This window comes from Lagenorhynchus albirostris, chromosome 1, assembly GCF_949774975.1.
Source record: "Lagenorhynchus albirostris chromosome 1, mLagAlb1.1, whole genome shotgun sequence".
NCBI lineage: Eukaryota > Metazoa > Chordata > Mammalia > Artiodactyla > Delphinidae > Lagenorhynchus > Lagenorhynchus albirostris.
Window position 1 is genome coordinate 153,771,310 of NC_083095.1, and position 27,141 is coordinate 153,798,450.

Sequence of the window (27,141 nt, forward strand, 5' to 3'; positions counted from 1 at the left end):
TCCTCCTATGTACAGATCAGTCCCATCTGCAAACAAACATGCCATTTTCCCCTCCCATTTAAAAAATAATATCAATAAAAGCAGAAACTTAACACCACTTGCCCCTCCAGCTAATGCACCATTTTTCAGCTCTCCTTTACAGTAAAACTCCTCAAAGCACTTTTTCCTACTGTCTCTTCTCCTCCCATTCTTTCTTAAACCCACCCCAAAGAGGCTTTCACGCCCACCATCTCACTGAAACGACTCTCATCAATGTCTCCAGTGATCTCCATGTTGATGACTCTAATCGCTGATTATCAGTCCTTACTGTACTTGACCTGTCAGGAGGATCTGACACTCCTTCCTCAGAGAAACTACTAGACCTCTCCACTTACAGAACTTCTGATCTTCTCGCCTAAACCTGCTCCACCCACAAGCTTCACCATCAGAGTTTAATGGTAACACTCTCTTAACAAGTTGACTGGGCCAAAAATGTTAGAATCATCTTTGACTTTGCTCTTTCACAGCCCATATCCCATCCTCCGCTAATCTTCTGGGCTCTATCTTCAAAATACATTGAGAATACAATTACTTACCACCCCCAATGTTATCACCCTGATCCAAGCCACCATTATTCAACCAACAAATTATTACTGATAGCCTAGAATGGGCAAGGCACTCTTCTAGGTGCTTAGGATACTATAAATGAGCACAAAAGAACTTAAATCCTAGTGTCAGGAAACAAAAGGTAGCAATTTTATTTATTGGATCATTGTAATGGTCTACTAACTTCTACCCTATCCCCCTATGGTCTATTCTTATTTATTTATTTTGCGGTACGCGGGCCTCTCACTGTTGTGGCCTCTCCCGTTGCGGAGCACAGGCTCCAGACGCGCAGGCTCAGCGGCCGTGGCTCACGGGCCTAGCCGCTCCAAAACAGCAGCCAGAGTGATCCTGTTAAAACACATGTGAGACCACGTCACTCCTCTGCTCAAACACTACAAAATCTCATCTACACTTAAAGCCAAAGCCTTAGAATGGTCTTATGTATCTGGTCCTGTCTCAGACCACATCTCTAACTACTCTGCCTCTTGCTTACTCCAGCCCGGACACCCTGACCTCCCTGGTGTTCCTCAAACGCATGAGATCCACCTCTGGACCTTTAGATTTAATATTCCCTTTGCTTGGTATATTCTTCCCCCTGATATCCACATGGCTTTCTCCCTGACCTCCTTCAAAAGCTTTACTCAAATATCACCCTGCCGGTGAGGCCTATGCTAACAACCCCAGAACAGAACTGACAATCTCTTCCTAATACCCTCAAACCCATCAGATATTCTAATAATTTTAACATTTTATTGGATACATCCCTCTTGGAAACCTCCCCGTTCCTGCTTCCACCTAGTCCGACTGGTGGCCTGTCATCCTGGAACTTCCGTTTACCATCATCCTCAGAATTCTCTGTGCTTCTCTCCACTGTTAAGACTCTATTCCCTGTACCATTCTTTTATGGTTTACTAGGAAAAATACATATTCCAGAGGCTTCCATAGAAAAGGAACATGCAAGGTAATTTTTTGAGACCTTACGTGTCTGAAAATGTCTTTGTTACACCCTATTATTTGGATGTAGAATTGTAGTTTGGAAATCATTTTTTTAACAGAATTCTGAGGATATATAATTGTATTGGCTTCAAGCTTTCAGTATTATTATTATTAAGACTGATACCATTAATGACTTAATTTTTTTTTTAAAGCTTATTTTTTTCTTGAGTCATCAGTTCTTTATTATTATTTTTTTTTTCTTTTTGCAGTACGCGGGCCTCTCACTGTTGCAGCCTCTCCCGTTGCGGAGCACAGGCTCTGGACGCGCAGGCCCAGCGGCCATGGCCCACGGGCCCAGCCGCGCCGTGGCACGCGGGATCCTCCCGGACTGGGGCACGAACCCGTGTCCCCTGCATCGGCAGGCGGACTCTCAACCACTGCACCACCAGGGAAGCCCTAATGACTTAATTTTTTATATATAAAATGTATGTGATCTTTCTGAAAGTTTTTATAATTTTCTCTTTATCCCCAGTGGGATAAAGAGTGTTCTAAAATTTCATGATGATATGCCTCAGTATGGGTTTTTTATTTATTGACTGTACTGGTTACTTGATGGAGCCATGATGTGCTAATAAGTTTAATAATTATTTCTCTGAAGGGAAAAAAGCCATGATTTGCAGTGCCTGCCAATTTCTGTGGTGTAAATCCTCCTGCTGTGGTCAATTTCAAGGTACCAAAGTGACATCACTGAATGCAGAGTTGTCAAGAGATGAGCAGTAGCACATCACTATATAATATTTTTACCAGATAAAATAGATACAAATAACCTCAAGAGTATGACAGTAAAACAATTATGAATTAATAATTAGAAAATAATTTTTTTTTTTTTTTTTTTTGCGGTACGCGGGCCTCTCACTGCTGTGGCCTCTCCCGTTGCGGAGCACAGGCTCCGGACGCACAGGCTCAGCAGCCATGGCTCACGGGCCTAGCCACTCCGCAGCATGTGGGATCCTCCCAGACCGGGGCATGAACCCGTATCCCCTGCATCAGCAGGCGGACTCTCAACCACTGTGCCACCAGGGAAGCCCCAAAATAATTAATTTTTAATAATGGCTGTGTTTAACAGCTTGCAGAAACTCCTGAAACTTTAACAGTTGGCTCTCACAAGCCAGAATGAGCCAGCTCCAGCACACCACTGGATGGTCCTTGCCAATCTGGAAGAGAGAGAGAGAGAGAGTGTGTGTGTGTGTGTATGTGTGTATTCGCACATCTTGCCGGACCTCAGTTCTCCAACTAAGGATTGAACCTGGGCCACAGCAGTGAAAGCCTGGAATCCTAACCACTAGGCCACCAGGGAATGCCCATGGAAATGTATATTTTTCAGTACTAGAAAACTGTTTAGGGTCTTCCCTGGTGGCGCAGTAGTTAAGAATCTGCCTGCCAATGCAGGGGACATGGGTTCAATCCCTGGTCCCGGAAGATCCCACATGCCGTGGACCAACTAAGCCCATGCGCCACAGCTACTGAGCCTGCAAGCCACAATTACTGAGCCCACCCGACTGGAGCCTGTGCTCTGCAACAAGAGAAGCCACCGCAATGAGAAGCCCTCGCACCGCAATGAAGAGTAACCACCACTCGCTGCAACTAGAGAAAGCTCACACACAGCAGAGAAGACCCAACACAGCCAAAAATAAAAATATATAGATTAGCGGGCTTCCCTGGTGGCGCAGTGGTTGAGAGTCCACCTGCCGATGCAGGGGACACGGGTTCATGCCCCGGTCTGGGAAGATCCCACATGCTGCGGAGCGGCTGGGCCCGTGAGCCATGGCCGCTGAGCCTGCGCGTCCGGAGCCTGTGCTCTGCAGCAGGAGAGGCCGCGGCAGTGAGAGGCCCACGTATGGCCAAAAAATATAGATAGATAGATAGATAGATAGATAGATAGATAGATAGATAGATAGATAGATAGATAGATAGATTTTAAAAAAAGGAAAAAGAAAACTGTTTACATTATTTCCTCCCCTTCATTTTTCTACTGCTCCTTCTGAAATTAGCCAGATATTGGACCTCCTGAGAAAATCCTCTAAATTTTTATCACCTCTCTCCCATTTTCCTACTCATCTTTGTATTCTACTTTCTTGGAGAGTTCCTAAACTATATCTAACAAAGTTTAAATTTCTAAAGCATCTCACTTAGCATTACTGTTCTAGGAATGTTCCTGTTTTTATAGTTTAAATTATTTCAGTGACTACCATGTTGTTTCTTTATTTTTTATACTGTTTGTTTTATTTGGTCTCTATCTTTTAAGATAAAGGCTTTAAGTGACTCATGATCCCTGATGTCCATTTTTTCTTAAACATTTATTCTAACCTAAAATAGAATCCATTTTCATTTATTTTTACCAAAAGTTTATTGAAAACTGTAAAATTGAGCATTCAAATCCATGTGTTCACAAGAAATAAAAAATAATTTTGATTTATATGTACACTATATTTTCAATGCAGCAAAGTATGATAAGATGATTAATAAAATGTTATTAGGACACAATTCTCTGGGGGAGATAGAACAGACATATGAATTTGAAAAGAAAAAGAAATATAAAATTTCAAACAGTACAGGAATAACTTGCTCTGTATGTTTTTTTTCTTCTTTTGGCCGCGCCATGCGGCATGCAGGATCTTAGTTCCCTGACCAGAGATCTAACCCCCGCCCTTTGCAGTGGGAGCACAGAGTCTTAACCACTGGACCACCAGGGAAGTCTATACTTGTTCTGTACTTTTTATGTGAAATAGAATACTAAATTACTATGGTATTAGATTCCCTTGGATATATTTAAAATGGCATATAACATTGGCTACCTTCAACTTAGCCAATGTTATATGCCAATTATATCTTGTAATGCTTTTTTAAAAAATGTCAATGTTTAATACATTGAAAATTGCATCCTTTGCAACTATTTAAATTTAACAGTAAAAAGTTTAAAGATTAACTTAATAATTGATGCATGAGGGTATCTATGGTTTTTCAAAATCTTTGCTGGTATGAAGCAAAATTTTGAACATAACAAAGCTAGAATGCCACCTTTCTCTTTAACCTTTTGTTTTCTCTTCCAGAGCTTCCTACAATTTCACTTAATTATAGGTACATTGTGAAATAAATTTTCAGAAAACATAGCTTCCTCTAATTCCTGATGACATTATTCATTCAACAAATATCTAACATGCTCCTCCCACATGAAAGACACCGGCCTAGGTGCTGTGGATATGGCAGTGTATATAACAGACAAAAATCCCTGCCCTCATGGAGCTTACCTTCTAGTAACTTCTTTGATGTTTTAACTGAGTGTACCCAGTTTTTGTTACTAGTCGATAATAATCTGCTTAATTTTAAAGTTAATTTTAAAAGACAACAATTCATTTCAAAATGAAAAAAGCAAGATCTGATCCATGTTCTGCTCCCAAAAATCCTTCTATACTGAATAGAGATGCTAGTAAGGCAGAAAATTTGTGTGAACCAGAGAAAAAAAGGCATGTTTAGTTGTCTGAAAATCAATATCCACCTATTTTTAATCAATTACTGTCATTCTGTATAAATACAATGCCACTGAATTAGGTGTCTGCTTTGCTTGTTTTTCCCAGTGGCAGTAACGCTTATTCTGATTCATCCACTCACTCTGGTCTGATCTATATTGGAACCTAAAGCAGATATTCTCCATAACTGGCTAAGGTTGGGGAAGCAATTTAGGTATGTGGAATGTGACCAGGCACTGACTGACTAGAGTAGAATTGAGTCCTTGGTCCAAAATAACTAGTCATTTCACAATAACGTATTCAGATAATTATGAGCAGCTCTGGTTCATAACAGGTGGGTATCAATTTAGGGTGACCTAGGTGTTTTAAGAGGGGCCTCCAAGTGTCTCTTCTTCGGGTTGGTCAGTTTCCCTGAGGAATTTATCTCTAATCTCCTGCCTGGGGAGTATAAGCTTGGATGCCATAACTAATAAGAGGGATAGGAGTCTTCCCCAACAGTATGACAATTTTCACTTAATTCTTGTTTTAAGCATGACATGTCTCATCCCTACTCTCAGCCATGCCTCATGAACATGAAACCAGAGCCTGCACGGTGCAATTTCTCCAGAGAATAAACCTCTAGCCTTTTGATGAGGTGGGGAAGAGACAGTCATTTGGCAGTGTAGGCTTAAAGAAAGGAGCTAGAGCATCTGATTGCTCCTTTTAAGAATGTCATCCAGGGACCTCCCTGGTGGTCCAGTGGGTTAGGACTCCGAGCTTCCACTGCAGGGGACACGGGTTTGATCCCTGGTTGGGGAACTAAGATCCCACAATCCACGTGGCATGGCCGGAAAAAAAAAAAAAAGTCATCCAATCCTCCAGAGGTATGTAGGGCCTCCAATTTCTTGAACTTTTCCAGAGCTCTCTGGTGCAGGGCAACTTATTTCTTGATGGATAAACTCTGCTTTTTTTTTTTTTTTTTTTAATTTTGGCTGCTCTGGGTCTTAGTTGCAGCATGCGGGATTGTTTAGGTACAGCAATGTACTCTTAGTTGTGGCATGAGGGCTTCCTAGTTGTGGCACACAGACTTCTTAGTTGTGTCACACGAACTCTTAGTTGTGGCATGTATGCAAGATCTAGTTCCCCGACCAGGGATCGAACCTAGGCCCCCTGCATTGGGAGGATGGAGTCTTACCCACTGGACCACCAGGGAAGTCCCTAAGCTCTACAGTCTTTAAGTTTTTGTCCTCTGAGATATGTCAAGTTAGTTATCACTCATCCATTGGCTCTTCAGCTTCTAAAACTCTCTTGATATCTCCTCCCCATTCTCTTTGTTCTTGTAGCTTTATACCTCTTCTTTTTTTTTTAAGATTTATTTATTATTTATTTATTTATTTTATTTACTTTTGGCTGTGTCGGGTCTTAGCTGCAGCATATGGGATCTTCGCTGAGGCGTGCAGGATCTTTAGTTGCAGCGCGCAGGCTTCTCTCTAGTTGTGGCATGCGGGTTTTCTCTTCTCTAGTTGTGCAGCGCAGGCTCCAGGGAACATAGACTCTGTACTTGTGACGCATGGGTTCCAGAGCGTGTGGGCTCTGTAGTTTTGCGGCACGCGGGCTCTAGTTGAGGCGCGTGAGCTCAGTAGTTGTGGCACATGGGCTTAGCTGCCCTGTGGCATGTGGGATCTTAGTTCCTCGACCAGGGATGGACCCTGCGTCCCCTGCATTGCAAGGCGGATTCTTTACCACTGAACCACCGGGGAAGTCCCTCTTCTTCCTTTATTGTCATTTTAGTGGGGTTTGGGGATGGAACAGAGATAAATGCACGTGTTCAACACACATGTTTAACCAAAAGTTATAAAATTATGTCCTTAGTCATTCATTCAAAAAATATTTAAGTGCTTGACAGTGCACCACTGAAGATATAGCAATGAACTAAACAAAGACAGGGTCTCTATCTTTCTGCAGCTAACATACAGTCTAGGAGGAATCATGGACAACACACAAGTAATTCCTCAGGTGCTAAGAAAGAGAAAAGAGAAGTTTAGGATGACACAATGGGTTATGACAGGCAGACTGACCCAAGCCTAGGTGGGCAGAAAGAATATGAGGTTTCCTGAAGTAAATGACTGTTGGCTTCACACCAACAAATTTTCTGAAGAAAAATTAAGCTTGTTAAGCCTAGTGGAACAGCTTACCGGCGCTGGATCTGCCGTGCAAAATTGTTGCTGGAAGCTGAGCAGGGAAACTGGACTTCACTATGCAGGGTAGCGTTACGGAAGAGATCACAGAAGTTCTCAAACAGCTCCAAAAGCTCATCTGATGTATTCTCAAACACAGCGATCACCTCTGTTGTCACCATATTGTACACCACAAAGAAAGATGCCTGCGGAAGAACAGATAGACCTAAGGAATAGCTGAGTATAATGCCTTGCCTAGCAAATATCTTTTTGGTTGAAAATCAAGCTGCCCAAGTAAAACAGGCAAACACCTCCACTCCGGCACTATGGTGGAAACATGGTGCCAAGAGGTCCTGGAAAAGGAGGAAGCCTCAGTGGACTTGATCAATCAAGGGGCTCAGTGTTGCCTGATTTCCCACTGTATCTGCTGGAATTACTGAGTTGTTCAGCATATATGTATAAGAAGGTTTTCAATCTTTCATTTCAAGCTGTGTGAAAATTTAATATTTTGCCTTCCAAGTGTTATTCCCTACTTACTCCCCAACCCACTTTTTTAAAATGCCAGATTTAATTTTCCTTCCTGCTGCGAAAGTGATTTGTAGCCAGGAGCTGCCTGTTGGCAAGTTATTTTCTCTTGTATACGTACAGTTGAAAGTTCAATTTAGGGGCATTTCTTTTTCTCTCTTAATATTTCTAACATGCAGAAAGACATCTTAAGTACACTGTGTCCACCTAGGCAAGCTGTAACCAAGCAGGGGACTGCTGCTGAACACATGAAAAATCAGAAAAGCATTTTCCATTTCTTTCTTCATAAATGTTCTTTCAGCCAAGAGCATTTGTAACAAACATTTGAGATTCGTAACAATTAATTTCAGAGGGGGAACTTGAAAACCATTCAAATGCCATAGGTGGCAGAGTTACTGCTTTCTCTGAATAAGCCCCTGGGTGACTGGCCCTCTTCTTTAAACCTCCAGTGCTCTGCTCAGCCTAACAAGGAAGTGCCAGGTACCTCTAGTTTTTATCACAGTGAATGTGGCAGTGTGAGGCAATCTGCAAGCTTCCAACAGGACTCTAGAAGTTTTCAGAACACTAGGATTAGTATTCCGCCTCTTATGATTGAATTTAAATCTCCATTACCAATTTCTGGAGACATCTGGCCCACCTGTTTTAATAGTAATTAGTCCCTCCCAAAGCTTATATTACATGACTTTTGCGGTCACCTGGAAATTAAATTTGGGTGTAAATTAAAGAGGCTGGAGAGTAACCTGAGAATAATACCCATAATATTAGCAAGGCTTTGTGTTTAGGTGCACTTTTTACTTATTAACCTTATTGGAACCTATCAAATTAAACTGGGAAAGGAGGAGGGAGGACAACAAGGGCAGAGAGATTGGGTTTAAAGTTACAAATTCTGTAAGCAAAGCATAGAGCCCTTGTAATGTTTCTGGCTACAACCTACTGTAGCTACCGGATATAAGTAGGTCATGTTTTAGCAAAGGAAAAAAGGATAATCTCAAATGCAGCAGTCACACAACATATTCCCTCCAAAATAAAAAGGTAATTATAGCTCAAACCTAAATACATGTCCTTTCTATAAGCCTGGACAACGCTTTGATCATATTAGGGCTTCACCAGGATCCATCATAATTATGTGAATATAGAATTACACAAACATTTACTAGCCTTCCCACCAGGCCAGACTGGGAAATACAGGACAGGAGGGTACAGAAGTCAAGGGCTTCACGGACAACCTCCCATGACTCATAACATGAACTAGATGGGCTCACCCATGATGGCTCAATGGGTGACTTCATCATTAATAGAGAAGAAAAAGAATTCAGAAAAAAAATGATCTCTAACCATTTTACTCACCACCCCCCCTTATTTTTTAGACTATACAAGGTATGATTCAGAAGAAAAATAATAGAAAACATTTTACCATGGATGGCTGGTACGGTCTTAGGAGACAATTCTTTATACAGTCTCTAACTGTTACAGGCAGAATCAGCTGCAAGTCAATGAGAGAAACCAGACTCAGCTGCCTTCGTGGTTTACTGGTTTGTTCTGTTCTAAATTTCCAAACTAGTATCTAAGGAGACACTCTGGAAATAGGAGAATGGGGGGACAAACGTACAGAAAAGTAGGTCTCTCACTTGGTCAACACTAAAGTAAGGAGCTTCTCAAAGGGAAATGCCCAAATTACCCTGAATTTCAATATGGTATTTCAACCCCAAAGTCTTAGAGGTTTCCATGCTCTTAACACCACGTTATTCCTATTTGTGAAATGCCTCTCTCCCCTACCAACATCTTTCACCCAAACTGAAAAACCCTCAGAACCTGCAGTCTTGATGATTCACTTGGTAGATCAAAACTTTTGGCTTCCTTTTGATCTTTTCACTGCTCCACAACCTATGTTCCAGCACATGGGCAAGGTCAGAGTACAGTCATAACGCTTAATTCCATCAAATGAACTTACCTGTTACAATCTAAAGAAGATTTGGTGAGGAAGTATACTGACATCATTTAAGTAGGAAAGAAAGACTAGATTTTTAGAAGATTTTCTTTTTCGTATGGTGGGTTCATTCTCATTGCCAGAACTAAGCAGACCAATAAGCACAATCTTAAACAAAATCAAGGCAGGAGTCCAACCTTGACCCTGTAGCATATGGGCTTCCATTTCAAGGGTACTGAAAATGCTCTGCAGAAGAATTAGGGTAATAATCACAGAGTTGACTACCTACATGTCAATGGCTTACGATATAGCTTCCATTTGTCCAAATGAGAAAAATCATTTTGAGAAATGATTAGAAAAGTCGAGCTGTTTTAAGTATGAGCCCAAAGATAGCAAAAATTCAAGATTACATAAAATGTGTTATTTCTGAGAGACTGGCTATAGGCAAAGAGAGAAACCTTCCCATTGTGCCAAGGAGACTGGAGGGGTAAAGGGCAGGAGAGCACCTTGTACCTGTGATGGATCTGTGACCCGCAGGGTTACGACATCCTCACTAGTATACTTGATAAACAGATGGTTTTCATCCAGAAGCTGCATTTTCCACATGCGCAGCTGACGCAGTTGGTCAAAATACTGGAAGAAGCGCCTCTTGGCCATTGCACTACCATCCTGCTCTGCCCGGCGCCAAAGGTACACAAGCAGCCGGTGTTTCAGGGAGTTGATGAAGGGATCCCTGAAAGGATTGGCCATGCCTGTCTGACTGTCCCGCTGCACCTCAGGAAAAACAGCTGACACAGTGAGCAGGTCATCCTCATAGCAGAAGCGGCCAATGGTCCTCACATCAATGAAAGTGCCTTCAGGAGTCACCTGGAAGACATGGATGGTCTGCTGCTGCACTGACAAGATGGCCAGGATGTTCTTATACAAGTACAACCCTTGGTTGTGTGACAGGACGACTTTGTCACACTTGAAGGTACGTGTATCACATAAGCGGCCAGTATGAAGGTCAATGATATGGAGGGAGTAGTCCTCCAGGGGGGACCGGGGGTTGGGGGTCACGGACTCACTGTTCCGATATACCTCATAAAAAGGAGGGTGAGGCTCGTCTGGGAGATAGGCAGCTGAGCCCACGATGACACAGCGGCAGTCATCAGTGAAGAGGCTGCACTCCCGGTTCAGGTGCTCGCCATTGGCTGCCACATTGGTAATGTGCAGCAGGACGAAAAAGCGTTCGAAGAGCCGGCCACGGATGTTGACTGACCGCTGGTCATTGCCATTGGACAGGATTTCCCCCTCATAGCCCTGCAGTAGGTCCTCAGCTGCCTGGCAGCCCTGGTACTCATAGATTTCGAGAGATGTCTGGTCTGAAGAGAAAGCAATGAAGTAGCGTCCATCAGGTGAGAATTTACGCAAGAAACAAGGGGGCTTTTCAACATTGACGACCGTGAAGTTGGGGAAGACATTCTGGTGGAACACTCGGACCTGGTGCCAGTGGGTGCCTGCCTTGCCTGAACTGATCCGCCGGCGTTCCAGGCGGTGAATGACATTTTGGTTTTGGATTCTTCGAGGTTTGATGGTGGAAACATGATGATCCATTATCACATCTCTGCAGGGAGAAGTAAAGAAGTAGTCAAGAAAATAAAACAAAATTTACCAAAACACAAACACACTTGACCTTTGAATAACGCAAGGGTTAGGCACACCAATCCCCTGAAGCTGAATATCCAAGTATAACTTATAGTCAGCTCAGTATACATTGTTCCTTCCTATCCATGGTTCCTCCACATCCACGTATTCAACCAACCGGGGATGTCTAGTACTGCAGTATTCACTGATGAAAAAAATCCATGTGTAAGTGGACCTGCACAATTCAAATCTACGTTGTTCAAGGGCCAACTGTGTATATACAAGTCAAATAGATTTCCTTCCATATATCCTGGACCTAGGAGCTCCCAAGATGACAGTGATCAGCATTCCTTCTTCCCAAGTTATAGTTAGAAAGTGGTCAGGACATTTTTGAGTCTAGAAACAGGTTTGAGGGAAGGAACTAATTCCCTAGGAATACCTTCAAAGCATGCTTAGCTGTTGGGAATGTTCAACAGAACAAACCTTAGAACTACATCAAATTTGTTCACTGTAAACACCACATTCAATGTACATTCATTTAAAAAATATATTTATTGGGCTGTTAAGATGTCCATCCTACCCAAAGCAATCTACAAACTCAATGCAAAATCCCAATCAAAATCCCAAAATCATTTCTGGCAAAAATAGAAAAATTCATCCTAAAAATTACATGTAATCTCAAGGGACTGTGAAGAGTCAAAACAATTTTGTAAAAGAACAAAGTTAGAAGACTCAGACTCCCTGATTTCAAAAACTGTTACAAAGCCACAGTAATCAAAAAAGTGTGGTACTAGCATAAGGCAGAAAAATATACCCAATGAACAGAATTAAGAGCTGAGAAATAAACCCTCACATATATAAACCTGAGATCAGAAGTTCAGAGAACCCCAAACATGATAAACCCAAAGAAATCCATGCCCAGGGACTTCCCTGGTGGCACAGTGGTTAAGAACCCACCTGCGAATGCGGGGAACACGGGTTCAATCCCTGGTCCAGGAAGACCCCACATGCCACGAAGCAACTAAGCCCGTGCGCCACAGCTACTGAGCCTGCACTCTAGAGCCCGCGAGCTACAACTACTGAAGCCCACGCACCTAGAGCCCGTACTCCGCAACAAGAGAAGCCACCACAATGAGAAGCTCGTGCACCGCAATGATGAGTAGCCCCCGCTCGCCGCAACTAGTGAAAGCCCATGCACAGCAATGAAGACCCAACGCAGCCGAAAATAAATAATAAATAATTTATTTAAAATAAAAAGAAAGAAAGAAAGAAAGAAATCCATGCCCAGGCATACCACAGTCAAATTGTGAAAAACTAAAACACAAAGTAAAAATCTTGAAAGCAACCACGTAAATGACACATTACCTATAAGGGAACAACAATTCATTTATCTGTGGATGTCTCATGAGAAACTATGGAGACCAAAAAGAAGCAAAGCAACATTTTTAAAGTGCTGAAACAGCTGTCTGTTTCATCATTCAAATCTCAGCCAAAATAGCAACTCTTGAGTTTTTGCCTGACTACCTTACCTAAAGTCATGACTTTTTCCATCCATATCAACCTACTGTTTTATTTTCTTCAGCCCTTATCACCTTCTGAAACCATTTGTTTACCTTTTTAGCATCTTTGTCCCCCATACAGGACAGCAGGGGCCTTGCCTAATTCCTTGCTGAATCTCCAGCACCTCGGACAGTGCCTGAGGCACAGTAAATGCTAACAAATATGTTAAATGAATGAATGGAACATTTGACAAAGGTCTTAAAGGATAAAGAACTCACTAGGCAAAATAAAGGAGGAACATTTCAGAAAGAAGGTAGCTTAAAAAATATACTTAAAAAGAGTGTAGCATGGCACATTTGGGAAACACAATACCAAGTGGTTAGAACACAGGAAACACAGAGTGATAAGAGAAGCCTAGAAAAGCAGATTGCAGACAGACTGGAAAATCCTTTGTATGCCACGTCATGCAAGTTATTACAGGTTTTAAGCAGAGGAGTGACTCTATCCAATCTATACTTTAGAAATAAAAACATACAGACAATGGGGAATTTGTTTATATTCTGTCTCCTAAAAGAGATCTGAAATGCCTTATATAAGTATATATACTACCTAGTCAAGTTAAAAATGTGCATACCTTATGATTGAGCAAATCAAGTTTCTCAAACTGCTAGTCACAACTCACTGATGGAGGCTTGAAATCAATCTAGTGCATAAACTAACTGACATTTCAAAAAATGGAATAAAACAGAAAATACCAAACTGTATCACATATTTTCAATACATATGTGAGTTACATGCACTGGGTGAGGATATAAAATATATTTCCTACTGATCTAGACTAGACCAAAAGACTGCAAACAACTAGCCTCAGACCAGTCTAGGCTGCCTGCCTACTTTTATAAATAAAGTTTTATTGGAACACAGTCATACGCACTCATTTACATCTTGCCTATGGCTGCTTTTGCCCTACAAAGGCACAGTTCATTTATTAACACCAAAGACCACACAGCTCACAAGCCTGAAATATTAACTACCTGGTCTTTTGCAGAAAAAGTCTGTCAACCCCTGATCTTGAGCACTGGTTCCCAAATGGGGCAATTTTGTAATATATGAAGATATTTTTGGTTGTCATAACTTGGGAGGGAGGAAGGGGTGCTTGGGGTGTCCATCAAACAGAAGACAGGGATGATGCCAAACATCCTACAGTAAACAGGACAGTCCCTCACATCCAGCCCAAAATGTCAATAGTGCTAAGGTGGAGAAATCCTGATGTAGAGAAGTGTCTGCACATACGTAACAGGAGACATATACAAGGATGTCTGTAGCAGGACTGTTAGCAACAGCAAAAACTGACAACACTCCAAATGTCCATCAACAGTAGACTAGATAAATTCATCCATGCATATTCATACAGCGGAATCTTTTTTCTTTTTTTTAATGTTTTTGTTTGTTTGTTTTTTGGCCACGCCACGTGGCTTGCAGGATCTTAGTTCCCGGACCAGCGATAGAACCCAGGGATCAAACCCAGGCCCCAGCAGTGAAAGCGCTGAGTCCTAACCACTAGACTGCCAGGCAATTCCCCAAGCAGTGTAACCTTATGAAGTAATGAATTAATGTACTACAGTTATATATAACAACAAAGATGAATCTCAGACACAGTGTTGAATGAAGAAAGCAAGCTACAGAATACATACAATGTGATTTCCTTTATATAAGCTTCAAACAATTTCCACTTTAAGAATACAAATATATGTGGTATACAATTACAAAAAGCAAAGGAATCATAAACATAAAATTCAAAATAGTGGTTACCTCTGAGGAAGTAAGAAATGGGATGGGAGTTAGGGACACATTGGCACTTTTAAGTGTATATTTTTTTCCTTCAATCAGCATTCATTGTACTGTTATTCTTTTAAAATTACATATGTTTTTTAAGTAATATTTGTGCTTACTCAGAATTTTTTTTTAATTAGAAAATAATCATTGTGAAGGGAAAACAAAGGTAGGACAATAAAATGAAGTCTGAAGTACACAAAAATTCATGCCATCAGGATCTGCAGAACGGACAAGCTTCTAATTTGGCTCTGACTTTCTCAGCAGACAAGGCAGAGGAAAATACAGTCAGTTATAGAACTTGCACTGCCAAGAAGATAAAAACTTAATAGCTGCTTGGAAGAAGCACAGCAATACCCATCACTGGATTTTTTTTTTTAATTTATTTTTTTTTTATTTTATTATTTTTTTTTTACATCTTTATTGGGGTATAATTGCTTTACAATGGTGTGTTAGTTTCTGCTTTATAACAAAGTGAATCAGTCATACATAAACATATGTTCCCATATGTCTTCCCTGTTGCGTCTCCCTCCCTCCCACCCTCCCCATCCCACCCCTCCAGGCTGTCACAAAGCACCGAGCCAATATCCCTGTGCCATGCAGCTGCTTCCCACTAGCTATCTACCTTACTGCGTTTGTTAGCCATCACTGGATTTTAAAAGAAATCTCTCTCATGAGTTTTCTCAAAGGACCTTGGCATGATACAGTGAGCAATATCCTCCACTTCTGAACAATAAACACAATGCTGAGTTTCACACGGCTACTCCTTTTAACAGTGACATAGTTGATGTGCCCATTTTGATACAGTCCAAAAAACATACTGGTAAGGTTTAAGCATTTTAAAATACCAAGTACTGTACAAAACTGCCTCCCTCAATCCCTGCCCAGGACACCTCTGACGCTAGCACCCTGCGAAACTAAGATGCGGGCTGGAGTCAGAGAGGGAGACCAGAAGGGGATGCGATAGGCAGGTAAGACCCATGAATGGAAGAAGGAGTAGGCATCAGACAACATCTAGCAGACTAACCACATATAACTGAATCAGATAAAGTAAACTAGCTGTTCGACTTCGAGCCATTGATCATTTTAAGCAAAGCAGATGTTTAATTCTAAAAAAAATCTGTATATATTTTGAACAGTCCCATCTTAAATTCTCCAATTTGTCTTTTTAAGGGAAAAGCCACCAGTACTGTGGTGGAGGGAGTAGAGGGGTGGGGTGGGTAGAGCTGAAGGCCTGCTGGCTTCAGCTCCAAATTGGACAGAAAATCCACACTTAATTTCCTAACCCTTCTCTCAGTGTGCTCTCTCTCCCTCTCCATATTTTACATCACACAATTAGGGTTTTTAGAGAGATGGTGGAATTCTTAGTCTTTTTCAACTTGTTATTCCAATTATAAAATACATGCTCATAAACTCAAACCATACAGAAAAAGTACATCATGAAAGTCCCTTCTAGTCAGAGTGGGAGTTATGAAAAACATTAGAGTAACTTACATTTTTCCCAGAAGCCCTCTACCCGTTTCCCTAGTCCAGTAAATGGCATGGCCATTCACCTGCTAAAAGGAACCAGAAAGCTGAGAGTCTCCCTTGATATCTCTTTCCCTCAGCCCCCATACCTGATCAGTCACCAAACTCTGGAGATTTTACCCCCTAAACAGTCCTCTAATGCTCCACCTTCTTCTATCATGACCTGCCAGTACCCTTACCCAAAATTTTATAACTTCATGTCTACGTTATTGCAACCGCTTCTAAGTGGTCTCCCTAAATCCACTCCTATCCACTTCCAATCCACTTACCAGAGCAATCTTTTCAAAATGCTTTTTTGATCACGTCCTTTCCCCTACAGATTAAAACAAATATCTTTCCATTGCTCTTAATGATACGGATCAAAATCCTTGCCGTGCCAACCAGATGCCTCAAAGGCTCAGTGCTGCCTCTCCAGCCTCATCTTTTCCCATTTCACTCTAATCATTTCTTCAACAAGTGGCCTACCTCCTGCCTCTGAACCTTGGCACATGCTCTTCACCTCAATCTAAAAAAAGCTCTTCTCTTCACTTTGCCGAGTTAACTCCTGTTTCAGGTTATCAGCCTAATCATCACTTCCTGAGAGAAGTCCTCCTTAACCTTTCCCACCAGATAAAACACCAATACACCAGCCATACCTCTCCTTCTTAGCACTTACCACGCTTGCAACTTCATCTCTGCATTTTACTTATGTCTGTGGCACTAGATGGTGAACTCCTGACCGGTACACAAACATTATATCCTGTATGCCCATCACAGCATTTGACCCATCGAAAGCCTCCTTTCCTGAACGTTCTTTACCAACTCAAATATCCACAGGTGCTGTTCGCTCTGCCCAGCATATATTTCCTCTGGCCCTTGCCATACTTCTCAAGCCGCAGCTCAAGTGTCCTCTCGTTCAGGAAGTCTGCTCTGACACCCTTGCCGAAAGAGATCTTTGCTGCTTTACCATTACTTTTTCTATTCTTTTAAATAGCCATTGCCACAATTTGAATTTGTACTTTCAGCAGCATGGTTAGGTGTTTAATGTTCGACTCCCCTGTAAACTATCCTCTCCAGGCAGGACGTAACCATGGCTACTTCAGTCACCTTAGTTTTCAGAGAGCCTAGCACTAGGGCTGCCCCACTGCATGCGTTCGTACGTTATCTATGGAACGAAAGAAAAAAGCCTGACTGAACTGGGCCACTAACTCGTGCGGTACTAAGCAAGACCTTCCTCCCTGCTAGGTCTGTTTCCCCGGGCAGGCAGGTGCACGTAACCCTCAATTCCTTCTGACGGCTTCCTAAACGGGAAGGGGATACCCAGGGGCGGGCACACACGCCCAAGGCGCCCCCGGAAAGAAAAGCCCGGGGCGGGGCCTCAATGGGAAGAGAATTCTGAGGGAAGGCGGGGGCCGCAGGGCCTCGGCGTCAGGCGGGAAGGGGGCAGCCCCATGGCGGTAACTCGAAGAGGCCTCGGGGAGGGCCTGACGGGTTTGGAGGCTGAAACAAGGAAGGAGAAGTCCTCACCTGTCCGGTCCGGGCTCAAAGGGCCGGGGCGAGGGGCTCCCCGGCCTGCTTGGCGCGCGCCTCACCCAGCCCCGCCCCCGCCATGCTGTGGAACCAGATGCCCGCAGCGGCCGGCTCCCGCTTACGCTAGCCACCGGAAGTGCGGTGCAGCGAGAAGGAAAGTGGAGAGAGCGCGGCACCCGGCCGGCCGGCCCTGAGAGACGGTATAGCGCACCCTGCTGCCCGGAGGGGGATCGAAGCCCTAGAGGCCCAGGGGCTGCGAAGGAAAAATTGAACCAGGCGCCGTAACCTCGGCACCTGAGTGATCTCCTATGGCAGTGTCTCTGCAACCGCTGGACACACTTGCAAAAACATGAATAAAAATTAATTTTTCACCTCTTGATTAAATGCACCATTTCATCAGCTGAGAAACTATCCGTTTTCTGTTATCTCCTCCTAGACAGTGAGCTCTTTAAAGACCGAGGCTGTACTGATCTCTGAACGCTGTGCCTAATACATTTACTAGCACACAGTGGACTACAGTAAAAGCTTATTGCATTAAATTAATGCTATAACCTTTACTTGACTTTTACTTACATTGTCTCTTACAACCTGGTTCCTCCCCCGAAGCCACTGCTTTGTCCTATTTCTGGACATCCTGCTCCCAAATTTCCCTGCCTCAGCCTCCTTCAGATAATTCAGGTCTCAGAGTAAATGTCACTTCCTCAGAACTCTTGTCTGACCACTCTCATTTCACCACCATCGTGCTATTTCTTCCTAGCACTCATCCCTATCTGATATTACCCCATTTGTTTTGTTTTCTTTCTTTCTTCTGTTTCCCTTGCCCCGACTAGAATGTAAATTCCGTGAGAGCACGGGTTTCGTCCTCTCTTCTTTTCTACCCTCACCTAGACCAGGATTTAGCATCTTGCTGGTGCTCAAGGAAGGTTCAGTCCGTGAATGAATGGCTCTGCCCGTAGGGCTCACAGCATCTCTATGAGGAAGGAATGTTTATTGGCTTTTTTTTTTAAGTGCAATTTTATTAACTTAACCGTCTTGGTTGACGTTGTTATAACAAAATATCATAGACTGTTTAGTGGCTTTTACAGATGAGGAAACTGAGGCTCAAGGAGGATCCATGACTTGGAGATGAGGGTGGTTAAAAGGAAACACCGTGGGTTCTTGGTCCAGTCTTGACATTTCCAAGCTGAATGTACTGACTTCAGAGTCTCTGTTTCTTCTTCTAGGAAACGAAGATATAGTACGCAGAGTATATCTCAAGTAGAGAAAAAAGAAAGAGAAGGAGAAGGAGAAGAAGACGGAGAAGAAGAAAGGGAAGGAGAAGGAGAGGAGAAGAAGGAGAGGAGGAGAAGAAGGAGGAAATGAAGAAGAAGAAGGAGAAGAAGAAGAAACTCTAAATTTCAGGTTGCCCCCAGCTTCGGGGCTGGGTGGCCCATGGAGCCAGCTCTGAGTGGGCTGCTGGCCTTCCCCTTCCCCATTCAGCTTGTCAGATGATGCCCCCAGTAAGGGGTCAGCCCAGCACCCTCTCACACCCCCCCACAGCCCTCCCTGAACACTCCTGCCCACCATGGGGGAGGCAGGACTTTCTCGAGCTCCTCTGATTTCTTCAAGGAAAACTTTTCCTATCGAGTGGAGTGGTTTAGGACAAAAGCATTCTGGGACATTGAATCCATCATACTTTCCTCAACTTTTGTATGGGTTTGAAATTTTTCATAACATCAACAACAGCAAAAGCTGAAGCTACCCTGCAGCCTGCCTGGCACTCAAGTATCACTTACCGATTAGCTTACTCTCATGCTTGACCTACAAGAAGAGAGAGGAATGGAAGGAACTTCCTCTCCTGGAATGTACACCTGTACTGCCCTGTCCCTGGCATGCCACTGCATGGGGATGACAGGTGAATGGGGGCCATGCCTTCCCTTCTCTGCTGACTATTGGCCTGTAAGTTTTCCCCAAGAGCTTATTACTTTAAAAAAAAAAAAAGGAGGGAGTTTTGCAGTAAAACTGGTTTAGTTATTTATATATATATATATATTAATTTAGTTGTTTGTTTGTTTGTTTGTTTGCGGTATGCGGGCCTCTCACTATTGTGGCCTCTCCCGTTGCGGAGCACGGGCTCCGGACGCGCAGGCTCAGCGGCCTTGGCTCACGGGCCCAGGCGCTCCACGGCATGTGGGATCCTCCCAGACCGGGGCACGAACCCGTGTCCCCTACATTGGCAGGCAGACTACCAACCACTGCGCCACCAGGGAAGCCCAGTTATTTACTTATTTATTTTTGGCTGTGTTGGGTCTTTGTTGCTGCGCACAGGCTTTCTCTAGTTGCACCGATCGGGGGCTACTCTTTGTTGCGGTGCGTGCGCTTCTCATTACGTTGGCTTGTCTTGCTGTGGAGCACGGGCTCTAGGCGCGCGGGCTTCAGTAATTGTGGCACGCGGGCTCAGTAGTTGTGGCGCACGGGCCCAGTTGCTCGGCGCATGTGGGATCTTTCCGGACCAGGGCCCGAACCCGTGTCCCCTACATTGGCAGGCGGATTCCCAACCACTGCACCACCAGGGAAGTCCAAAACTGGTTTAGTTTTGTAGTGAGACTGGTTCAGTTCAGCCTCAGGTACTTCTTACTTACAAGTTACTTATCTGTACCCCAGTTTCCCCACCTGTAAAATGGGGATAACAATCCTAGTGCCTGTATCATAGGATCAGTGGAGAATAAAATTAGTTATTGCACGTAAAGCTCTTAGTACTGCCTGACACATAATTAGCACCCATAAATGTTAACTCATTAATTTGGCTCTTACCATGCTGGACTACCTTGTCTTGGAATGTTATGGGTTTGTCTCATCAGTGAGGCTGTAAGCAAGTCCCTTGAGAATTAAGATTATGTTTCATACCCTCATGCTCCCACCTCAGACTGACAGATATAACTTTCCTGTGAATATCAGCTCCATCCTGGGATCCTGCCACTGGCTTATGTGGCTTCGGCAAGTCACTTTTCTCTGCCTGCTTTCCCATCTGTGAAATGGGTGTACGAGGGAGTTAAGGAGTGTGGAAACCACTGTGTTTGTGAAAGACCTAATTTTTACATGAATTTTTAAATCAAGTAAATAATATATGAGTACATTTACACAAACTTTTAATCACACAAATCATACAGGAACACTTTACTCTTGTAAAGCTACAAATAATATAGCAATAGAGTAAAAAGTGAAACTCCTCCACATCTTCAATCCCACCTCTCCCACTGTAGTAAGTGTATATCTATCCTTCCAGGACTTTCTATGCATTATTGTTGTAAATGGATGAACATGCAGAGATCTATATATAGGATTTTGCTTCACTTTTTTCTTTCCACATGAATGGATATTGCCTTAATATTGTTTTGTAACTTGCTCCTCCAGTAAACACATTTGTCATTATGTTTTGGAGTTTGTTCTATGTCAGCACATAGATGTCTAATTCATGCACACTATCCCACAGTATGAATGTCCCATGATTTAACTATACTCCTATTTATGGGCATTTAGGTTTCTGGCAGTTTTCACTTTTATAAGCTGCCTCAGTGAATAATCTATATATAACTTTGGACACAAGTATAGACATATGACATATATTTAACAGTAAAATTACTAGGTCAAAATTTAGGCATTTAAAAAGTTTTGATATAGAATGCTAATTACAAAAAGTTGTACCAATTTGCACTCTTATTTCTCCACATCCTTGCCTACACTGTATATCATCAGTCTTTCTTGTTTTTGCCAGTTGCATTAGCAAAAGATTATATTTTGTTGTTTTAACTTGAATTTTCCTGATTACTAATGAGGTTGACTAATTTTTTCAGATGTTTATTAGCCATTTACAGTTTTACTATGAGTTGCCTTTGCATATCCTTTGCCCATTTTTCTACAAGAATATTTTTTCTTATTGATATGTAGGAGCTATTTATATATTCCAGATATTGATCTTTTGTTAGGACTGCAAACATTTTCTTCCTGTCTGAGGCTTGTCTTTAATTTTTAACTTTATTTATAGTGATGTCTTGAAAATGCTCTGACCTTCCATTACTGTTCTTGCTATTTGTCGATTTAATGCAGAGTCTAACTTGGGGAGGGCATCACACTGTGCTTCCTGGAAAATCTGCTGGTGGCATAGGAGGCCTAAGGTTGTCTTTTCTCCCTGCCTTTTCTAGGAAGTGGATGTTGTTTCATTTTTCCAGCTGTTATTGCTATCAGAGTATGATGGGGTTAAAGAGGCATCCAAAGGCAAGACCATGAGTGTTTGTGGGTCTTTGCAAGGACTTTGCCTTCAATTTGTAGTGAAATCAAGAGCCGCAGGAAGGCTTTGAGCAGAGGAATAACATAAGCAGTCTCATGTTTCAGAAGGTTCACTCTGGCTTCCACGGGGAAAGGGGGCTATTAAGAGACAGTCAGGAGGCTACTGCAATGGTCTGGGCAAGAGATGTTGGTTGCCTGGACTGGTGTTATAGAGGTGGAGGTGGTGAGAAGTGGTCAGATTTGGAATATATTCAATATATGAAGATGGAGTAAAGAGGACTTGCCAATGGATTGGATAAGTGGTGTGAGAGAAAGAAAGAGAAGAGGCAAAAATATCCCAAGATATTTGGCCTAAGTAACTGAATACTTTTGTTCAGAAAGTAATAGAATATTTGGATTGGGCTACATTTGAAGTCAGCTCCATGAGGACAGGGATCATTTCTATTTTGCAGCTACTATTTTGCAGGTCTATGCCTCAGGGGGGCCATTTTCAAGGATACCGGATGCCACTTTCTATTTCCACAGCTCTTCAGCCTGCCTCTCCCAGATGTTCCAGCTTCTAATTCCCCACTGCTCCCTCCCATTGTGCTCTCACACTGGGAACAACACTAAGTCCTGAGCCCCCACTGCATCCCCAGGCCCCTGCCTTTTTCTTCCCTCTTGGGAGTCTCCATACACACAGGGTCCCCAAGGGAGTGGGATGATGGAGTGATAGGGAGGGGGCCTGAAGGGCTTGAGAGCATCTCTCCCCTCACTCCAGTCCTTCTGTCGCTCTTCTGCCAAGGCTTTTAGCAACTCTGCTCGCTTTCTGCATTAGCCATGAGAGGAGAAGATGGGCACAAAAGCAGGACAAGAGGCTCTTGTTCTTTCTCCCCTTCTTGAAGAGGCTGGTGAGCTCCTTCTACCGCTATATTCAGTGGCAGACATTCTTACCCTGAGTATCACATCACCACCCCATCATCATCATCATCATCACCATCATCATCATCATCAATCTTTAATAAAATAATTGAAATTGGGGACTTCCTTGATGGCTCAGTGGTTAAGAATCCACCTGCCAATGCAGGGGGCATGGGTTCGATCCCTGGTCCGGGAAGATCCCGCATGCCGCGGAGCAATTAAGCCCGTGCACCACAACTACCAAAACCCGCGCACCTAGAGCCCGTGCTCCGCGCAACAAGAGAAGCCACTGCAATGAGAAGCCCGCGCACCGCAGCGAAGAGTAGCCCCACTCGCCGCAACTAGAGAAAGCCTGCGCGCAGCAACGAAGACCCAATGCAGCCAAATAAATAAATAAAAAATAATTGAAATTGTCGATGGGGCTTCCCTGGTGGTCCAGTGGTTAAGACTGTGCTTCCATTGCAGGGGGCGCGGTTCGATCCCTGGTCGGGGAACTGAGATCCCACAGGCCATGTGGCGTGGCCAAAAAAAAAAAAAAATGTAATTGTCATTTAGTACATATTTACTGTACGCCAGACCCTATAAAAAATGTAATTGTCATTTAGTACATATTTACTGTACGCCAGACCCTATACCAGTCATTTCCCTTAGGCGATCTCATTTACTCCCCTGGGTAACCCTGTGTGTTAGGTATTAACCCCACTTTACGGGTGCAGAAACCGAGACTAAGTTTCACTTGACCCTCTTGTGGAAACCCCACCCAATTCTTGCTTTACAAGGCTCACTTCTTCATATGTCCTTTATTGATATTTGCAAGAAGTGCTCAGTTTCTGCTTACCGTTCCTCAGCCTTCAGATTTCAAATCCAAGTTCTTACCAACTGTTTGAAGACGTACCTTCCCCCTGTGCTCTTGGCTGAATGCTCCCTGACCCACGAATAGGTTTGGGCTTTTTTTTTTTTTTTTAACTCTTCAGTGAGGCTGCAGCCTTCGATCTTTCTCAGGCATCTTCCCACTGCCTCTTGCACTTATGACTTAGTGCTCAGGAAACTGGATGAATTTTGTTCTGCTCGGTTTGGGGTTGTGGGGGGAGAATAACTTCCAGATTTGGGTCAAGAGGAACATGGCGGCTGCTGTTTGGAGCTTTCACTATTTTACCCATTTCTTACCAAAAATCAATCTCTCTCTCTCTCTCTCTCTCTCGTTCACATGGCAGAGAAGAAAAGTATGGGCTTCAGAATAGATTGATCTCGGTTTAAACAGGCTGTCCCTTGCTGTGTCTGGACTGGGACCCTGGGGAGCGAGAATGGGGCTAAAATCTAGTTCTTACTGGCTCAGCCAAGCTCTGAGACCCTCAGGCCCAGGGACCTCGGCACAGGGCTGCATCAGCAGCTGGGAAAGGAGTGTCTTTTTCTCTCTGGTACTCCCAGAGGACTTGCCTTTTTTACAATCAACCTGCTCAGAGAGGGAGCCTTGTCCTAATTCACACAAAGATGCCTTATGGTAGCAGCAACCATGGTTCAAATCTCATTTTTACCCTATGCCCTCAGTGTGACTTTAGACAAGCGACTTCACCAATCTGTTCCTGTTCAGCTAATCTTTCTGGAACACTGGCTCTGTGCCAGGTGCTATTCTGGGTGTGGCAGGACCAAGGTGAATAAGTCATGCTTCTTGCTTCAGAGAAGGCTGCAGTTTAGTCGGAAAGACACTCACAAACAGCTAATTTCGATATGATATCGTGAGCACTCAGTTAGAGGTCTGTGCAGGGTAGGTGGATGGACACCTAACCCAGGACTCCAAGGGTAGATGCTACAGAAGATGCTGAAGGAGAGGTGGGGATGGCACTCCAGGCAGTAGGGACCACAGGGGCAAAGGTATGAGATGCAAAATACCATCGTGTCTGCAGGCACCAAAGCGCAGTTGGGCGTTACTGAAGCAGAAAGGGTAAGGTAGGCAGGGATCGGGATAGGAGAGAGGGCTAAAGGCCCTGAGGCTCACTTTTCTAATCTCTAAAACCGAGGTAAGAGTATTACCGCCAACAGGTAATACTAGATCCAGTTAGGTATTCAATCAACAATCGCTTCCGCTTCCGTGGCCAAGCAGATTTGAAACTTCCCAAAGGCGGTTACTTTGTCTTAAAATCATGGCTAGGGCTACACCTCACCTGGGCACTGTGCTGAGAATAAAGTCTGATTTAAATAAGACTTTTTTTTTTTTTTGCGGTATGAGGGCCTCTCACTGTTGTGGCCTCTCCCGTTGCGGAGCACAGGCTCCGGACGTGCAGGCCCAGCAGCCATGGCTCACGGGCCCAACCGCTCCACGGCATGTGGGATCTTCTTGGACCGGGGCACGAACCCATGTCCCCTGCATCGGCAGGCAGACTCTCAACCACTGCGCCACCAGGGAAGCCCAGTAAGATGTTTTTGATTGTCTAGCGCCTAGCACATATTAGAGACCTAATGAATATTTGTTGAATGAGTGAATGAATGAATGAGTTAAGCCAAAGCTAAAGTCTAGTTCTCTCCTCCTTCTAGATGTACCTGAGATAGGGGGGTGGAGGAAGGTCTCTGGAGAGGCAGGAGAAATGGGAAACACATCAGCCCCTTCCCTTTCCTGTGGAAGCAGCTGCTTCAACCACTGAGCAGAGCCCTCAAACCGGGGGCCCTGGGGGTACCCCAGGGCCACCCTGTTCCACCTTCTCAGGGGCAGGACAGGGGAGGATGGCTGAGGTGTGAGTTTGGGGGTGGAGATGTGCAGGCAGAGCTACTGGAAAACAATTGCTCAAGTTACTTGCTGGAAATGAAAGAAAGAGGCTGGACGACCAAGGAGGCAAAGCCCAGGGAACATAAAAAATCTTAGCTGCAGGGGAAAGCACTCTTCTTCCCATGAAGACAATGAAATTAGAGGTAATTGTGCGACACAGAGATTCGAGAAAACCTAGGGCGGCTAGCAGGTAAGGGGGGCCAGGACTGGATTCAGAGGTGGAAGAGCTGGTCCTCCCCTCCAGCACCTGGTAATCGCCCCTCTGTTGTGACGATTGAACAAACAGTCCTTCCTGGCCCCGCACCGGCGCTGTCCTGTAACGGGGGCAGCTGGGACAGGTGGAGGACATAGGTGGCCTGGCCACCCACAAGGCACGAACCTCCACCCAGCCACCACCCCATGCCTGGGGTCTGGGAGCCCACGAATCGTGAGCTGGGACCTGCTTGGGGGCAGAAGGCTAACAGGGGTGGCTAAGCCAGGACTGACCTTCCATCAGCTTGTAGACCACAGGCCACCAGAGGGGCTGGGAGGAACCAAGGAGCAATCTGTGGGGGAGGAACAGGCATCCCGTCCCTCCCTTTCCCTCTCTTGTCCTCCCTTTCACCCACTGAGGATCTGAGTGAGTAACTCACACAGTAAAACTGAAGATGGGATGTGGAAAGTGCTAGTTAGGGAAGCACCGGGCCATGAGGATACACACAGCAGGCAGTTAGATACCCACAGTTAGTCGTTAGTCCCGCTGTCCCTTAGTTAGGAAAGAAGTGATCTCTAACTAGGTCTGGTGCACGGCTGTCGGGGAGAAGGCAGCAGAAGGGGACAGTAGGTGAGAAAGCACAAGGCAAGAGATACCTTCTATTATTTTTATGATTTACATTTTTCACTGTATTTTCACAAACTGAAAACATTATAGGTAAGGGTGAGAACAATGTACCAAGAGGAGGCTGGTTAAACAAAGAACGGTGGAATATTAAGCAGTGATTCAAAGGTCTGGGATGATTGTTGGCCAGAAAGAATACTTGTGACTGCCGTTAAGCGAGGAAAGCAGTATATAGATGCTTTCCCCCATTAAAGGGGGAAAAGTTTACATGGATGATAAAAAGTTAGCAAGTTTATACACTTATCTGCTGACAATGGTTATTCCTGGGAGGCATAATGGGGAGAGATTCACTTTCTACTTTATACACATCTTTGTTTTTGATTTATACTGAGCATGTTTTGTTTTAATAATCAGCAAAATCAGTACAGATGTTTATACTTAAGGTATTTAAAGTAAAACACAAATAACAGCAAAAAAAACGTAGGTTGAGAAAAATGCTGGGTTTTCAAGCTGCTTATAATCCCCCTTTTACCCTCAGAACAATGTCATCTGTGGCCAGAGCATCTCAGAGAAGACAAATTATGTTTCCTTCATTCTACAGCCCAGAGACACTGCCTTCTGCTAAGCTCAATTCAGCTTGAAGGAGGGGATAAATCAGGAGTTTGGGATTAAAACATACACATTACTATATATAAAATAATCAACAAGGACCTACTGTATATAGTACAGGGAACTATACTCAATAT

The 27,141-nt window shown here is 43.7% G+C and overlaps 1 protein-coding gene across 7 annotated transcripts in view; it reads right to left on the reverse strand.

Moving 5' to 3' along the window:
* The window catches only part of DET1 (DET1 partner of COP1 E3 ubiquitin ligase), a 60,882-nt gene extending 43,095 nt beyond the window's left edge, over positions 1-17,787 (reverse strand). For 5 of the 7 annotated variants that reach the window (XM_060156212.1, XM_060156219.1, XM_060156203.1 and 2 more), the window contains exons 1-4: positions 17,649-17,775; positions 10,170-11,262; positions 9,144-9,212; positions 7,223-7,410 (exon numbers count right to left, since the gene is read on the reverse strand). In XM_060156212.1, the coding sequence (XP_060012195.1) occupies positions 7,223-7,410; positions 9,144-9,212; positions 10,170-11,252 (1,340 nt within the window). In that variant the 5' untranslated portion in view covers positions 11,253-11,262; positions 17,649-17,775. Of the gene's footprint in view, positions 1-7,222; positions 7,411-9,143; positions 9,213-10,169; positions 11,263-17,648 lie in introns of all 7 variants that reach the window. The other 2 variants (XM_060156195.1, XM_060156231.1) reach the window with 2 other exon arrangements.
* Between the last annotated feature and the right edge of the window lie 9,354 nt (positions 17,788-27,141).